This window comes from Limulus polyphemus, unplaced genomic scaffold (assembly GCF_000517525.1).
Source record: "Limulus polyphemus unplaced genomic scaffold, Limulus_polyphemus-2.1.2 Scaffold469, whole genome shotgun sequence".
In the NCBI taxonomy this organism is placed as follows: domain Eukaryota; kingdom Metazoa; phylum Arthropoda; class Merostomata; order Xiphosura; family Limulidae; genus Limulus; species Limulus polyphemus.
Genome location: NW_013666079.1, coordinates 505,590 through 524,646, shown reverse-complemented (window position 1 = coordinate 524,646; position 19,057 = coordinate 505,590). Strand labels below are relative to the sequence as shown.

Below are 19,057 nucleotides of genomic sequence, written 5' to 3'. Positions count from 1 at the left end.
AACAACAATAAAGAATTAACTAACTACGTACGTAGTATACTACGTAGTATATATATATATATATATATATATATATATAGACTAGGAAATAATGGTATCCCCCTTTTCCAGATATATAATAATACAAAGCCTGTTTTCTTTACATATCTTTAATAACATACAGACTAAAAATTAATGCGACGAATAGCTGTACCAATCTATAAGATAGCAACTAAAGTATTTCTTTAGATATTTGTAATTATATACAGGCTATTAATTCAAGTAAACATATTTCTTTCTTGTATATTGCAATGTAATAAGTGGGAAATATTGTGATATTTCTTGGACATCACAATACAATGACTAGAAAACATCGCGATTGTTTTTACCCAAATATGATTATTGTGACACTTCTTAACTTAACTGTATCAATAATACAATATAATAAATAAAACATTTTTTATCAATTGTCTCAGTTATAAACTAGGAACACAAGTGTCGTCTTATTTTTACGTAGATGTAACAGTGTTGAGACTAGGAACTGACAAACTTATTCAATCATATAGTTGTAACTATATATAATACGTTAACATATTACTCTCTTTCACTAGCGGTAGCATTAACATAATTTTGAAATATGGTGTTTCTTTAACTAACTATAACAATATAACGATTAAGAACTAAATGGCGCATTTCTTTTCTTAAAAGAAACAATATAGACTTGTAATTAGCCTGACATATTTCTTTGCGTAAGTTTAACAACATTAAGACTAGGAATTTACGTGACCCATTTCTTTCTCTAAATATAACAATATGCAGACTAACAACGAAGTGACGTATTTAGACTAGGAGGTTACATGACGTATCTCTTTACACGTAACAGTTAGAAACTAACACGCCATAGTTCAAACAATATACAAATGTAATACTAAAGCAACGTACTAGATTTATCAATATATAGTTTGAGAACTAATGTGACGTACCTCTTTACGTAATTTTAAATATATATAAAGATTAAGAACAAAAGTTCATTATCACTTGCCAAGTTGAAGTAATTTCATGACTAGGGACTAACGTGATGTAATTATTTGACTAAGTCTAACAATACACACATAAGGAAGTAAATGACGTATTTCTTTACTAGATTGTACCAATGTGCAGTCTATAAACTAACGCAAAGCATTTCTGTCCTTGATGTAGCAAGTACTAGAAAATTATTTGACTTATTTCTTTGTTTAGGTTCAACAATATTGAGATTAGAAGTAATGTTGGTTTATGATAATAACATACCGATAACTTTGTCTTGTGATTTAAAATGTTAAGGTCTAAAAATAAAAAATGTACAAATGTATCAGAGACATCGTTTTTTTAATAGAATTGACTCAAAATAATCAGGACACTCCTGTATCCACAACTTATTATAGTAAAAGAAAAATATTAGCTAAGCAAGGGACTAATTTAAACGTATTATTTTATCTAGGTATCACAATATACAGTTTAGAAAATAACGTGACGTACTTTTTTACCCGTTTATAACTTTATACTGGCTAGGAAAACTAAGTATATTTTTTCCCCTCCAGATGGAATATTGTAATGACGCGGATCTAATGTAACGTATTTATTTATTTATCTAAATACTACAGCATGCAGACTAGGAACAAAATGGTGTATTTTTTACATATGTGGGCCAGTATGCAATCTACTTTTAAAAGAAATGGATGAGAGTAGCCTGATGCCATAAATCACGCAATGGCTAGTCCTGCACAATCTAGTTGAAAAGAGCCAGATGATGAACTAATAGGTAGGAGAGAGATTGTGTAACATCTTTCAATAATTTCAATGTAATTGGCATGAAGTCAATATGAATTCAGTCAAAGCAAGTGATATCTTTTAATGTAAAAGCAATCAACCTAAAAAGAAAAAATATATATAATATTTTCAGACATTTTCTTGAATATCAGGAATTCAAGGCAACAGATGAGGTGATAGAATCAGGGAAAAGCACTTGTAAATGGTATTAGTAACTCCCTGTAAATGAGCCACTTCTTGGCTATAAGGTTACAAAATCGATAAGAGGAGGGATGCATATTTCCCATTCTTCTTCCGAATCTTGTCCTATAGTACCTGCTAACTTGTAGAGTAAGAGATGCTGGAAGAGAACCTAATCTAAGATTCACTTTGGGTTTGACATCTGATCTACCACGACTTGACTCGATTCTTCTGAATAAGCTATTAGGCTGGTTAGAGTATGGTAGCCATAGAAGATACCCAGGATCCTCTCTGAGCTTCTCGGGCCTCTTGGCAGTTGATAGCCCACCATGTGAGTATATTATAGAAATGTGTCGAAGATTTAGGAATACTAAACGCAGCTGAATGACCACTGTGACTTGCCAGTGCTTGCACAAAGTCATCTACAGATGGTAGGTTAATGAGGGCAGGATCGAGCTCTGAGAGAGTGGTGAAAAGAACTAGTTAGCCTTCTCTGCTTGCACTGTGGCACATGAGTTGATGGCAATAACTGTGGCTAGTCATTCTTAGGATGACGAGAAAGTAATTGGTGCCATATGGATTGTTAACCACTTTCCAAGAAAAAGACGATGAGACATAATGTGAGCAAACGGACAGATCAATAGCAATAAATGCATGATTGTATCATGGAAATAACTATAGTTTTTCAGAGAGAGACTATGATCTGAGAGCACATGCTCCACAGGTCTATCCATCCTGTGAATATTTCAATCTGAACTGTGTCAATGTAAAGTCTTCCAATATGATAAAGGAAGAAGACATATGCACATTAGCTCATCATTGATGGATATCTTATTCTGGTAACAGGCAAAGCGAACATGGCAGGATTTAGATAAGTTTCCTGTGAGAAGAAACAAAAAGTGGGTATATATTTCCGTCAAAGTCTTGTCAGCTCTTCTGTATCATTGTGGCCATTTTTAGCTAAATTGCTTAGGATATATGAGGAGCCTTTATATGTGTGTATATGTTTTTTTTAACCACCTTTCTTTTTCTCTATGGTAAGTGAATACGATTCCGTGGATTCTATCCTGGATGGAAGAGGCAGGTCTCCATCAGATAGCTGAGATTCAAATGAGTGAGTGTGAGAGACAAAATAATGGTCTTGTACATTGGAATTGGTCCTCATTGCTCATTGATGTCACTGGTAGAGACAGAGATAGGATAGAAGTTGATTTATCTATCTATTTGTTTACGAAGGGCAATAGAACTTTCAGATAGTTATAGAAAGCTAAAACAGAAATACCTGTTTGCACTTCCTTTTAATAGGGAATAGATTGCATCAGCACATCTTTGTTTCAAAAGAGTTGTAACCATCTTCCATGCCACAGGGTATGAGATGTTAATTAGAGTTTTTATTTTGGGTACCCTCAACCCATTTTGGACATGATCTAGAGTACGAGGGCTGAAAACTCGTTCATTTGATACAGTGTTGCTCTAACTTACTGTTTTTATGGTCTTTTCCACCACAACGAGCATGGAATAGAAAACAATGGCAAGATCTACTGAATTGTCTGAACTACTGACAATGAAAATATTGGAGAAATTTGCATTTTAATTCATCTGTTTTTAGATTGGCATGTTGATGCCAAGGTTACTATGACTGGATAGTTCTGCAAAAATATCCGATTCGGTTATGTTAGTAAGAACTTTCTCGGCCTTTGATTGTCCTGTGGTCATGGTGGTTTGACCAACAAGCTCAAGATTTTAACTTTTGCTGATAATATATGTAAAACCAGAACTTGGGATGAAACATATGTTGGAGATATTAACTGTGTGCGAACAGAGTCGTCAGTACGTTGTCCTTTATTAGTCATATTTAATAATTTTTGACAAATATCATAAAAGGTTAAAATTCAGAACCCAATGACCCCACTCACCATAGCGTTTGGTAGACGATCTAAAAAAACCGTTCAGCCATGTAAAGAATAATGTCTACTACACTTCTTGAAGACATCTGATACTGGCACTCATTTGATCCAAGTCACTGTTAACTAGCTGTTTGACCCATGAGGGGGCCAACCTAGAATTTCCTATCTATAGGAATTCAAGAACAAATTATTGTATTGCAATGACTCAGACACCACTCAAGCACTGTGATTTTTTCCATTTCATGGGTCACTAAGCATGGAAAACACGTGGGTTGATGTGCAGTTTACCTTAGAAGGTAAACTGCGCAGGCAAAAACCTCGCCATGGACACGAATCTACGTCAAAGGGATTCGGGTGTAAAGTAAATATTTTATCTTCTTTATACAAGAATATTTAACTAGTCATAGGTGGGTTAAAATACATTAGACTATAGATTATATATTATTTTATATTATGTTAGTGTATTTTGGGTTAAGCCTTCCTAGCGTTTAATGTGTTTGATCGATTGCTGCATCCTCTTCAGTACAGTGTGACCATTTTCAAGTGTCATGAACAGGTGAATAATGTTTCATAGTTCTAACTAATGCATACTTGAATATTCCTAAATATATTTATTTAAACATGGTTGTTATTCGTGAAAGGAAAGGACTAGGTTTTCTAAAAATGTTTTATTATGATTGACATTTGTAACTTTCATGAATTAATAACAAGATTCGCCATATTATCTAATGTTGTACTAACCATAGAGCTGTTCTTTTGATAAGCGGTTTAACTTTATGTGTCTTGTTAGAAACAATTTACTGTCTAGACTTCAGAGTAGTGTGTTGGATTATAAACGAATTGTATTTTGTAATATTGGATTAATTAAAAGTAGCTTGGAGCCTTAATTACCAGGTTCTATCAGTTAAAATAACTTGATGGTATGATTACCGAGTTCGACTAGATTGAAACAGTTTTGCGTAAAATATCTTCTTCTGTTTGTTAGAAACAACTTGGTGTCTAAAGGATCATGTTTGATTTGTTTAAAACAACTTGGTGTCTAAAGGATCATGTTTGATTTGTTTAAAACAACTTGGTGTCTAAAGGATCATGTTTGATCAGTTAGAAACAAATTGGTGTGTAAATGATTGATTATGTTTGATTATTAGAAAGAAATTGGTGTCTAAAGGATCATGTTTGATCAGTTAGAAACAAATTGGTGTGTAAATGATTGATTATGTTTGATTATTAGAAACAAATTGGTGTCTAAAGGATCATGTTTGATTATTAGAAACAAATTGGTGTGTAAATGATTGATTATGTTTGATCAGTTAGAAACAAATTGGTGTGTAAATGATTGATTATGTTTGATTATTAGAAACAACTTGGTGTTTAAAGGATCATGTTTGATCAGTTAGAAACAATTTGGTGTGTAAATGATTGATTATATTTAATTAATTAGAAACAATTTGGTTTCTTGATTATCTCGTTGGATAAAATAGAAATAATTTGATGTCTAGAGTACCACTTTCAGTCACTTAAAAAACTACTTGCAGTTTAGAGTATTATGTTCTAAAATTTAACCCGATGTTTAAAACATGTGTTCGATTAGTTAGAAAGAGCTTCGTATCTACAGTACCACGTTCAGTTAGTTAGGAACAACTTGATGTCTAGAGTATTATGTTCTTTAAGTTAAACCGACGGTTTCTAAAGCATGTATTTGATTAGTTAGAAACAGTTGATGTCTAGGGCATAGCGTCCAGAAATTACTAACGTTATTATAAGACTTCTTAGGAGTTCCTTTATGGTGCACAAAGTTATTCGACATATGGTGTTATACTCACGTTTCTTTACTACTTACGATCTTACACGACAATTTGCACAGAAACTAATCTAGCGAGGGATGTCTCCTTCCAAGATATCCGTTTAGACTCGACCATCATCGACCATATATAGCATGGATAATGTATGTTCCGTGTTACTGTGGGCAGGTAAAACTCTATGACACTGTGATCATATACGATTTTTAGATGTGACTATAGTTTGTTTTTCCAAATATTTAAACTGATTTGGGCTAATGGTTTTGAAATTGTTATCTTTCATTATACCTTACAGAAAAGTTCAATCATTTAGAAAATTATGTATGAGTGTAATACTTTTATTGTGTGTGATTAAGCTTCAAAATATATGTAATTTAAAAAGTGAATTTTGGACTCCATTCTCGAAAGAGGCAAAAACGTTTAATACTCTTATGATCAGTGTTTAACACTGTCTTTGAAATATATTACAAATTTTATATGTAATTTGTGTAACCTAATGGTCATATATTTGAAAATGAAAGAAACATAGCCTCTGACCAATAATCTTTTATTCTAACAGGACAGACAGTTTGTGGAGCTAGAAGGACCCTACAATGGTCAACCCAATCGACCATCGTCTTCACCACCAATATCTCCAGCGCCATCTATCGTATCGCACAACAACCTTCGGCGTTTCTGTTGTGGAAGGCTCTGTAGTCGAAAGAAATATCAAGTAATTATTCCTTTGAAAAGTACTGAATAAAGTAGTGACTGCGCTTAATTATTTTGTGTTATACTTTCAATGGCTAATAATAAAAGCTTTAGTTATAAGTATTCGGTGATTATATGAAACTCGTAAATGAGTAGTGTATTCGTTGCACCTTGGTAAAAGCAAAGGATTATTTTTAGTTTCTGGTAATGAAAATGCAGTGGAATCGTAGGATATGGAATATTTTCGTGACATATATATTTTTATCGAAGTGTATATGAGGTTCTTGAATAGCATCTGTTTCTTGTTTTGTTATCAATATATATACATATATATATATATATATATCAAATTGTCTGTTTGCCATGCAAATTCTTCAGAATGTGTTGTTTGTTTTTTAAATTTACAGTGAAACCTCGTTAATTCAAACACATTTGTAATGAGCTAACACGTCTAGATTATTGAAACATCCGGATAGTCGAATCAGTCACTTTGAATACAATGCGAGCTATTAATAGCATGGATTATCGATCGATAAATGTAAAGGTGCAAACTAATAACAGTGGGAATGCAACTGGTGAACGAAAAGTAACTGTGTGTACAATGTATGTTTATTATTCTGCTCGTCGTTAGTAATTATACAAATTGCATGATGAAAGTGGCATTTCATTATCTTCTCGTAAAACATCATTTTCTTCAAATTAGTGACTTACTTATAGGGCGGTACCGTTAGTTAATGGCGCCCTGTGCGATATATATAAATTGTGCCCTCTCCTAAAATAATCTAAACTATCTTTGCCTTCAAAGATGCAAACTAGCGCCTTCTACTGGTCGGTGCGTTCAAACTACCCTGTTTACGTATCTGCTTGCTTACAGAATTCAAAATACAAAGTATAGGTCAGTTATACAAGAAGCCATTTTCCAAGGAAGGATGTAATCACAGTCTACCTTTCAACTGAATATTTTTATTTTGAAGTTTATCAGCAGCTTTAATCAAACACATTACGTCATCATCTTCACGCAAATCGATGTTTCGTGTGAAACATGTGACGACGTCTTTAAGGCTAGATCATGCTTTATTCAAGTTGGCTGGCTTAACCAGCGGATCACTTTAAGATGTCTGATTCACTGTCACCACACTCTTGAAGAGACATGATGGAAATGATGTCTTCATCTGACAACTCTTGATCAGTTGGTTCTGCTGAGTCGATGTTGAGCCACTGACCAACTGACATAGTATTATTACTACTCGAGATTAAGGTGTGGATTCCAGAAGCATTCTCATTAATGACTTTTAACGTCTCAACAGTTTCACTTTGTTGAGGCTGCAAGAAAATCTTGACAAGCTTGAAGCAGTTTTTTGATAGTTACCATAGTAACACTGGACCAGGTGAAACTTATCATTTGTAAAACCTCACGAACATTTATTTATGGTATCAGAGTGACTTACACTTGGATTTGCTTTCTTGTATAAATAAACATCACATTTTAATGATGCTAATATCTCGACGTATCTTTGTTTCAGAGCACTGTGAATTGACTTTAGCATAAATTATTTTGTTATAGTTTATATGTACATCCTCACTGTGGACGCCATTCGAAATCTGTTATATATATAACAGATTTCGAATAACGTTCACAGTGAAAACGAACATATAAACTAGTTTATATGTACATCCTCACTGTCGTAAACAGGTACCCACTAGCTAGTGCAGGTGTTTTGTAGTCAGCAATTATTACCTCGTTTTCTGTTTCTAATCAACACCCACTCGACTCTAGTGGAGTAATATACGGATAACCGAATCACGTATCCATAGGAAATGCATGTTATTATAAGAAATAGCTGTTCGGATTCGGAAAGCGAGTATATGAATTGTTGATTAAATTTGCCATTGTGAAGATATGTCCATATGGAAAATAATGAGGATTATCAATAATACAGATAGTCAATGTCCGGATTAACGAGGTTACACTGTATACTTCAGTAGATTTTCAAAAGCTAGTGAATAGTTTAATGATCAAGAAGCAATTATCAATTTCTTTCTATGTGTCCTTCAGGAAGTTGAGAACTGTTTAAATAGACATGTTTGACTCCAAATATCACGTATACAAGTATCAGAAACGAAGCTTACTGAATACAACGTATGAGGCAGAACTTTCGCAAAAATACTCGATTCTTCGCTAAAACGTATGACCGAAAGCCATCCGAGTTTTTAAAAATGTATATATATATGTGTGTATGTGTATATTACTCTTTTAAGTTGACTTAATTCACCTAGTTGTTTTTCTGTCCACTCTTTTCTATCACCCCCACCCCACCCCCTCCTTCATGGTCCAACATTTGCACGTATTTCTCTCCATTCTTTTACAGGCCGTCTTACAGAGGACATCCACTAAGGTAGGTAATTATCCATCTTGACCACTATGTCATGCTTCATCTTATATAGATATAAGTACGTTTTCATGTTCAAAGAAGAAGAATTATTTATGGTAAGATGTACTTTACTAACCTACAAATGTTTATTTAAAGGTTGTTATGTTGTGTTATATTCTACAACATGATGTGGAATCTACGAGAACTGAATTTTCAAATTTGTTTATTTTCTTTATTTTCTCTCTTTCTATATTCTACACTTTTACTTAAGTCATTGTGTCGAAGTCATGAAGACTTGTAGACTTTCGTACACAAAACTTATCTTTCTAATTTGAATCCACAAAACGGGTTTTCTAGCTTTCATGAAAAAAACCAGTGTTATTGAAAATTGCAATAATATCAAAAACAAGAATAAAGAGTAGCTGCACTTATATGGAAATTATCAAAATACGGTTGAAAGTTTTAATTTTTAAACGAACAAAGCTAATCATATTCTAATAAACAGCTCAGTGGCCTAATTGTAAAATTTCTAAAAGTAATTTATGGAAAATGAAAAGTAAGATAAGGTAGTATTCGAACCAGTGAATTTGCTTATTGTGAAGATTCTTTGGCCAACTAAACGACTGCGTATCGAAAATTGATCGTCTTATTTCTACATCATTGGTTATTAAAGATAGAATTTGGCAGGACTCTTAAGCTATGCCAACCTACTTCTAAAGCTTAAAATCCGTTTATGGGATTTTTTGTTGTTGTTGTTGTTGGAAGTGCCAATTTGGACATAACATTTAAAGATAAAAAATGAATGTTTGGTCCATTTATACTATTTCATCCTCTAAATTAAACTATGTGTATTGAACTCCCTTAAATATACTGCTTCCACCACATCTGAAGGCAACCTATTCCAAAGGCCAATTACCCTGTTAGAAAAATAAAAATATCTTAGCTGAAGATGTCTCCTACCCTGTCAAAATTTATATTTATGTCCTCTAATACTAACATTCTCAACGTTAAATAAAAAATAAAAAAACAATAACACTATCATTTGCAAATAAACTGCATATAGTAAAGTCAAGATAATGCAGGGGTTATCACATATTGAAGTATGAGTATAAATGTGATTGGTGCAACCTTAAGAGTGTTATGAAAGAAAAGGATCTTGGTGTTCCAGTTGACCAGTCTTTTAAACTATCTAAGAAGTGTACCGTTGCTATTGGAAAGGCAAATAGGATTTTAGGTTGTTTCTACAAAAATATTGAATATAAATCTAAAAAAGGTTATGATTTCATCGTATAAGTCAATGGTCAGGGCACATTTGGAGTATTGTGTTCAGTCTCGAGCTCCTTACCTTAGATGGGCAGGTTAAGATATCAGAAATTGTGTTCTCTTGAAAAAGAAGAATTAGATGGGATCTCATTGAGATGTTTAAAAGTGAAAGCCCAACTCACCAAATGATCTAAATCCTTTTGTTAAATAGCATCCTCCTTTTTACAACCAGCAACACCCAAGATCTTAATATCATCAGCAATTTTAAGTAGTTTATTGACCATTCCTTCATCTATGTCATTGATATAAATGAAAAAAAGAGGTCAACGATCCCATCACTGAGCCCTGAGATACCCTACATATGACGTTAATTTAGTTTGTCTTAACTCCATATATGACAACCCTCAGCTTTCTTCCATTCAACCACTTTCGTGTTGAACAGGCCAACTTATCTCCACATCTTTAGAGATAATTCTATCCCACACCTTTAGATATCGTTCTTAACAAGTCTTTTATGTGGCACCTTGTCAAATGCTTTCTGAAAATCCAGATACACTAAATCTACACCGATACCCTCATCTACATAAGCAGTAACCTCTTTAAAGAATGTCAAAAAATTATTAAAACAAGACTTTCCCCTAGTGAAACCTTGTTGATTATTCAATAAAATATTAAACTTTGTTAAATTACTGTGCAGAGCATATTTTACTAGACTTTCAAAAACCTTTTCTCACCAGTGATGTAAAACTAATAGGCCTATAATTGCTGGGATAATTTTTTATCACGTCTCTTCAAAAGAGAAGTAACATTATACAACTTCCAATCTTCTATCATTCGCCAACTGTTCATTTTCAAATAGCCTAATACATTAGTCTTACTGTAACATCCCTTAAAGATCCTACTCCCATCCTAACATTTTGCTTAAACACCCTTACTGTTAATTTTTACATTTTCAGACAACCTTTTTATATAGTCTTTTATTTCCTAATTTCCCATCATTACAGCTGATTTAAACTTCTTAATTATATCATGCTTTTCTTTTGTTTTATCCCTTTTATGCTTTGTAAGTCCAACCTAGTTTTTTACTTGCAGCCATCCTTTTTTCGATAAAAAACATGTCTGCCTTAAATATTTAAAAATGTATTTTTTAAATCTTTTCCACATTTAATCAATGTCTTCAATGAATTCAGCTGCCCATTTCACAACAGATAATTCTTGTGGCATACCTTCAAAATGTCCTTTTTTGAAATTTATAATTGTTTGTTTGTTATGAATTTTGCGCAAAACTACACGAGGGCTACCTGCGCTAGCCGTCCCTAATTTGGCTAGTTTAAGACTAGAGGGAAAGCAGCTAGTCATCACCATCTACCTCCATCTCTTGGGCTACTCTTTTACTAACGAATAGTGGGATTGACCGTCACATTATAATGCCTCAACGGCTGAAAGGGCGAGCATGTTGGGTGTTGAAATTTATAACCAAAATCTCATTTTTTCTGATCTTCATATGCAATAAAACACCAAATCTAATAAAATAATGTTCCTCAGTCTTCAACTTCTCAACCATTTCATTAAAAGTTAAAGTAAAGCTAAAATAGCGTTGTTCCTAGTAAGTTCCTTAACCAGTTAGTGAAGAAAACCATCCTGAATGGATTTTGAAAATCTCTCTCATGGTTGATTCTAACATTTCCCAGTCTATATGCTTGAAATTACAATCACCCATTAATATGACCTCATTATTTGTTTATTTGTTTGTTTGTAATTAAGCACAAAGCTATACAATGGGCTCTGCCCACCACAGGTATCGAAACCCGGTTTTTAGCGTTCTAAGTCTGAAGACATACCGCTGTGCCACTGGGGGCTATGACCTCATTAACAGCTGGAACCTTAATCTCATTGTAAAGTTTGTCCTTAATTTCATCAGTTATTTTGGTGGTCTGTAATAATTTCCTACTTAAAGCCCCCTATATTCATTAATAGAAACCTAAACAGATTCAACTCCTCAAAATTATCTTTGACATCCTCAACTTAAGCGAAACAGTATAATATTTAATGATGGTACTCTGTTTTGTGAAGTCCGATTTTTTTCTGAAAGAATGAAAATTGAGTTCCCGAATCTTGTCAAAGTACGGCTTTAATAACTAATGAAGGGAAAACTGATAGAAGCTACATCCTAAATGCAGTTGTTTGGCTACCTTAATCATCTGCAGGTTAATTACAGTCAGGTATTCGATTCCGACGCCATTACGGATATATTTTTTTTACTTAGGACTAAAATCTAGGTTCACGTGATCTGTTGGCTTGTTTTCAGTGGTAGATAATACTTATTCACTGTGTTATGTGAAAATTCTACATAGAGGTATTTCAAATACGAAAACGGGATATTTCGCTTGTCTTTGTCGTTATAACCTTTACAAAAAGCAACTTTTTGCTACTTACATGAAAATTTAAAACACAAAACAATTCTGTCTTGCCATGTAAAGGGTGTATTAGAAAAATTGCAAGTCTGATACAACCACTTTAAAAGAGCGGTTATTATAATTAAAACAAAATAGTTTGATTAACTAATATAAAACAAATAGTTAAAAGTTTTTTGATTTCATTTACATCTCTTGCCAGAGACGAAAACTTCATCGTTTCGAAATTAGGCTTTTGTACCATAAAAATTTTAAACATTGCTTTGGAAAATTGAAATCTCTAGTGATACTGTTACGAAAATGCCTTTTATTTCACGCACAACGTCACGTCACATACGTACATATAAATAAATACTGAGGAGAAAAAAAAACTTTCTGATTGACTTTTCAACGTAAAGTATTCAAACGTAGACTAGCAGCGTAAGTTTCAAAACTTTAGTAGCTGAAATAACTTTGAGATGTCAGAGAGCGAATGAATACAGGAGAAGAAAACTGTTCCTTGGGGGGATAATTATCGAAATACGAATCCGTTTCGTATTACTTGGAGACCTCGTGTCTTTACCAAACCATGAATAAGTTAGTTAAAGGTTTCTTTGAGTATATGTGTGTGTGCCTCACACTGATTAAATGTGGAAATATTTAAAAGATACGTTTTTAAATATTTAAGACAGACATGTTCTTTATCGAAAATAGTATGGCTGAAATTTACTGAATTTACTGAAGCTTAACCTTTAGCTCTTTTTCTACAGTTGTTATATAGAGTGAGCTATGGCAAGCTCCCCATAAATGTCAAGGACAATAATTCTGTTGTTTATGTGGGAATATTTACACTCTGACCATTTGTAATGCAAGACTGCTTTAATGATCTTGCAAGTACACATTAATCATGAAGATTTGCTTGTTTGTAGTTAAGCCCAAAGCGTTTTATCTGTGCTATGCCTACCACGGCTATCGAAACCCGGTTTCTAGCGTTATAAGTCTGCAGACTTGCCACTAGGTGGCTAATCATGAAGAATTAAGGTCATACAGTTTAATTTTTCTTTATTTATGGGTTCGCTCTAGTCCACCCCGTATTTTATTCATTATTACATATTCCAAGGTTCATGTTTGTGAGGCTGGTTTTTGTAACACTCAGCCATGAAAGTTTTCTTTGACAGTGAAGAACAATACTTGTCAGTTGTACACGAAACATTTTCTTACTCTGTTAGCTATTTTTCTCTGATTTTGAACAACACAGCTGATCTTGCTCTATTTTGATCTATGAGTAACGTTTGAACCAAGTTAATCATTACAATGTCTTTACCTAGTTGTAACGAGTATTGCATTTCAACTGTTTAGCACAATCACGATGTTTCACTTAGTCCGCGTAACAAGTTTACACAAAAATGAACGCTGTTTTAAGATACTATCTAGAGTACCTTAAACAGTGTTGCATATTTTTAATTTTCATTTGTTAACCTAAGTTATGAAATTGCATTTTTTTCAATTTTGAAACAATCTTTCTCTTTAGGTTAATAGTGTTTTGTTTTTTCTCTGTAGGAACATAGTGGAGAAGGAACATTAGAACAAGATGATGAACAAAATGATATTCAAGTAAGGATTATACCAAACACAGCATCCTCTTCTGGCAATCTATATCATCATAATATCAGTCTATCTAGATCTAGTTTGAACAATCCAGAACCTTTGATAACTGATATGAATCCGCCACCTGGAAGCGATTCTGGCACTACAACCGTGATAACCATGTCTCAACCTAGTCCTAATTCTGAAACCGAAGCTATTTTGTCTGCCGAAACGACGAGCACAGCGCCATCTCCAGTCAACACGAACACGGTTCGTGTATCAGCACTTTAATACGGCAGTCATTTTAAGAACTACGAGTTCTCTCTTGAGTTTTTGGGTTAGCTGTAGCCACGGGAAATGGCGAAGACTGACCGAGGACGATGACTTACAGAGTCATTTATTCCAATGCCTCAAACCGAGGTTGTGATCCTGGCAATAGAGCAGTACAGTAGTGGCCTGCCCGCCTGTCGTACTTCCTCTATCCTTCCTCTCTGTACCATGTTATACCGGTCCATCTTGGAGCTGCCTGCGTTCTCTAGCTCATTTATTATCATTGTAATCTTGGTCACTCTTGATCTACAACATTCTATCATAATGTCTATCAGGCGAAAAGAAATATTCCTGATAAAATCAATCCGCAACTGATAACCATATTGCCTTTGATATATACGGTCACTATATAAGCTATTAATAAGAACTTTGTAATTAAAGTTTAACCCCATGTCAAATGGCACACACAAGTTTTCGAGTCTAATGCTTTAAAAGAAATCGTAAAAAATATTAACTTAACAGTATATTTCAAAACATTAATTATTCAGTTCTTTTTTTCTTATTATTATCAACTAATAATAAAAGTTAGTCAATGCCTTTATTATTTTCATTACATACATTGCTTATTGGCATCATATAAACTAAAATAATCATGTGCACTCGCATAAAAATCCAGCGCCATCTGGTAAATAATGATGACGCTGTCGTCAGCAATGCTGACGTGTCTGTGATCCCATAGCTTGGATATGAATCTCTTAGTGTTGAATTTATATCCAGAGAAGGATTACAATATACCTATCAACAATGAACATCGTATTAGAATAAGCTACTTTTCAGAGTGCATTCTGTCCATGACAGTTTTTTTCAGTTGTTTCAGTGAGTAGGATAAAAACATCCTTTGTCGTTTTAACTCCCTAAAAGGTTAGACACATTCAACCATCGTTATCAGTTTTAAAAAAACTTTGCCAAATTTCTTCTCAATTATGATAGTAACTTAGAATGCAGTAGTTCGTTTATTTCACAGAAAGTGAAATATAAAACAATAACCTAGAAGAAACATTTTGCTAATTACAACATTTGGAATGCTTTTAGGTTTGTCAGTTTTTTTTGTTGTTTTTTAGGGGGATGGTAGTATTTTTTTTTCTAATTGTGGCCATTTCTCTTTCTCTCTTCGTCTTTAAAAATTAAAACTACTATTTGTGCCCGTTTCACGAGTTTAGAGAATTGTGACTTTTATTGATAATAACGTTTCTGGTTTTATATTTATGTACTTATTAACTGATTTATAGAGAAGCTCCAATGATTGAATGTTTTTTGCCAGAACTTTATTGATACAAGATGGTTGTCATATTGTTGCCATTTTTGTTTTTTATCATTGCCATTCTCTATTATAATTTTAAAATAAGGCAAAAGGCTGTCGAATTTCATGCTGACGTAAATTAGGAAAGTGAAACGACGTGATTAACTTAAGATGGAAGTTGCAAGCTTTAAAAAATGTCCTTTTTAATAGAGCAGAAGACGGATAAAATATAGATCTGACTTTCAAATTCATCCGATTCCAATAGCATTAAGAATTTGTTATATATGCTAAAAACGTTTACTGGGAAAGTATAACTAAAATCTAGAAGTACAAAAATCTCAATCCCAAACTTGAAATAAAAGTTATTTAAAGAAAAAAGAATTATTCAGAAGAACAGAATTGAATAGCTAGGGCCACTCATTGTTACAGAAAAGTAAAAGAACCACCGATCAATTAAAAAAACATACTCTTTTCTACTTACATATATAAAACATCTCTTTCAATCAATTTTCATCAGAACTTATACTCGGATTTGAACCATCGCAACAACAGAATGGTTTTCACTAATGAATTTTCACTATCAGAATATTACCAGCAACCTTGAATCAAAGCAAGCTACCTACATAGATCAAAATTAAAATTAACCCAGCAGTTAATGTAGCTTATTTAATATACCGGTCTAATTTGGGATATGCAATACAAATAATTGTTCAAGGTTTGAGATATATACACAACAAGCAAAAGTACCCGTCCCCAGTAACATGAAACCTTTAGGCTAATTTATCAATTTAAATTATTTCGTGGACTTGAAAAAGGTTAACTGTGTTGCGCTCTTGGTTTCACTCATAGCCAAAGCTCTTAGCTACTTATACCGCCCACCGCGAAAAGTAATTGTTGAACATTTCAGTCATGATAAGAGCCGCTGAACAATAATATATGGTAAATCTACATTTTTATTCTTTAAATTACGCCACATTTTGTAATGTGAATGATAGTGTGGTTAATTCCTAACAAGTTAGCGTAGAATATCCTGCTTGCGAAATAAAATTGGGCATCAACATTATTCATGCCTGTTCTCCCGTCATTTGAGAAGTGAATGTTGAGCTTTGCCTGCGTGCGCAGCTTTCCAAACGGGAGACAGACGAACGCTCAGACAGGCACCACGGTTCACAATATACATAAGATTACTTCCTCATCCCAAACACGTAAACGAAGAAGCTTATGCGTCATTTAATATTGTTTTTACACAATATAACAACAGAAATTATAATGAAAATAGATATCTCCATAATTAAGGATGTGCTTCGCTGTTTGCAATTACAAGGATAATTCTGCGACCTTTTTTAGGCTTGTGTTTTTTTTTCTTGGTGATACACTTTTCTAAACCGTGTTCACCAATTATAAGTAGTTTATATTGGCTCGAATATGACATTCTTTTCTTCCAGCTGAGATGTTTTTGGTAAAAGATTGACGAAAAACGAATTAACCCTAATCACTATACGTTTATAACTCGCTCATCACTCGCTACTGGTTAGTTGAATTATTTCAGAAATCACTAAATAAACATTTAAGGTTAAATTATACACCAAATTACGTTTGATACTGTTTTCAATCAAATGTGAAAAGATAAGCTGAACAAAGTGTTTATCTGCTAAGTGAATTTGCCATCAGTTGTGGAATCTTCCTCGAAACATATCGACGAAAGACTGTAGAAACTACCAGTTGTTTCATGATTAGTCGAAATATAAACGCAGATTCCTGTTGACTGTAAAAATTGTTAGGTGTTTCACAATTAGCTGGAATATAAGCCTAGATACCTGTTGAATGTAGAGATTACTAGGTGTTTGAAGATAGGCTTACATAGAAACCTTGGTGCCCTTTGAATGTGAAAATGATTATGTATTTACTGTTTGGCTCAAATATACATAAACCAAGATGCCTGTTTATTGTGTAAATGATAAGGTGTTTAATTATTAGAGAAAAAAACTATATCTTGGTGACTGTAAAAATGATTAGGTGTTTTTAATTGGCTAAAATATAAACCAAGGTGTTTGCTGGTTGTAAAAGTGATTAATTAACGATTGACTGACTGTTGACTTTAGAATGATTATGCATTTGCTGACTGTAACAATGATTATGAGTTTGGTGACTTGGCTGAAAGGTTATCCTTGGTTTAAACATTAATTCCATCGACAGTTACGTTTCTCAGATATTTATTCACCTTGTTCTTCAAGATATTTTATAAAGTACAGAAACTTTTATTATCCGATCTTCCACAGAAGTAGGGATATTGTTCCTACTTATTCTAAAGCTAAGATAAAGTTCCCCTAGAGGTCGCTGTATAAGCTCTAATATTCGTGTATTTATAAAGCACTAAACCACCGTATTCCTTTTAGATAAATTAGTAAGCCTTTAAAGATAAAAATAGTTGTCAAATAGTCTTATGTATATACATTCATATACTCTTTCAATTATATGCTGTATTTAGATGTGATTTGGAAGTTTATGCTAACTCAAAAAATGTCCTATTCATTTTGCGCGATATTCGTTTTGCTACAGTTTTGGACAAGTTTACTTATAGCAGTATACCCATGTTTGCCGGACTCTTTTGAGGAATTTATACTTTGACAGTCAGTAAACTCATTAAACAAAAACTCTTAAACTTAACTGAATAAATAGAACATCGGTCAAAATATAGGGTTGTTTGTTTATAATTAAGCACAAAGCTACACAATGGGCTATCTGTGCTCTGCCCACCACGGGTATCGAAACCGAATTCTAGCGTTGTAAGTCCGCAGACATACCGGGTGGCGAAAATATAGAAGATTGTCTTATATAATGAAATTTACCAGTACAGTTGAATAAACCAACTACGATAATTATATTTTTGGCATTGAATGTATCTAAGATTAGAGATCGAGATTCAATTTTATAAGGTTAGTGTTGAAAGTGTGGTATTTAAGTTCTCACATTTGTGTAAAACACAAACACAGGATAAACTGTGAAGCTAGAATGGTTAACACTGAGATCAGAATTTTCTCAGTATGAACTTAATTTGAATCATAAACTTTATACACTTCATACTTAGGAGATTGCGGTGTTGTTGAAGTGTTTAAATTCTGTAAATAGATCAACTTGTGCTACGTAATAAAATAATTTTCTTTGGCTAAAGTTATGTTAGAGATGAAAAAAAAATAGGTGAAAATTTCACACAGATGATATATATAGTTTACTTATGTATCAAAGTTTTCTTTTCTTAACCTTTTAAATTATTTCAATTTTCGCAAGTTAAAGGTTATTTGCAACACAGAAAGTGTGGTTTTGAACCAGCTTAGTAGCTTATATCATTCAATGTCAAAAATTAAAAGATATAAACGTGATATTTCAGTAATATCTCTCCCGAGTTGTTAATTTTTAGAAACGTTTTGAAATACATGATGGTTTTGGAAAAAAAAAACTTGAATTTTATGTTAGACGACCTTAGTGTTTTCATCTATCTTTCTGAAAG

The 19,057-nt window shown here is 33.2% G+C and overlaps 1 protein-coding gene across 2 annotated transcripts in view; it reads left to right on the top strand.

The window, feature by feature from the left end:
• Positions 1-18,726, top strand: part of LOC106458477 (potassium voltage-gated channel protein Shal-like) — a 26,957-nt gene extending 8,231 nt beyond the window's left edge. Inside the window, exons 3-5 of one of the 2 annotated variants that reach the window (XM_022384697.1) lie at positions 6,234-6,386; positions 8,734-8,760; positions 13,953-18,726. In XM_022384697.1, the coding sequence (XP_022240405.1) occupies positions 6,234-6,386; positions 8,734-8,760; positions 13,953-14,270 (498 nt within the window). In that variant the 3' untranslated portion in view covers positions 14,271-18,726. The remainder of the gene's footprint in view (positions 1-6,233; positions 6,387-8,733; positions 8,761-13,952) is intronic. The other variant, XM_013917997.2, reaches the window with a different exon arrangement.
• Positions 18,727-19,057: the final 331 nt, after the last annotated feature.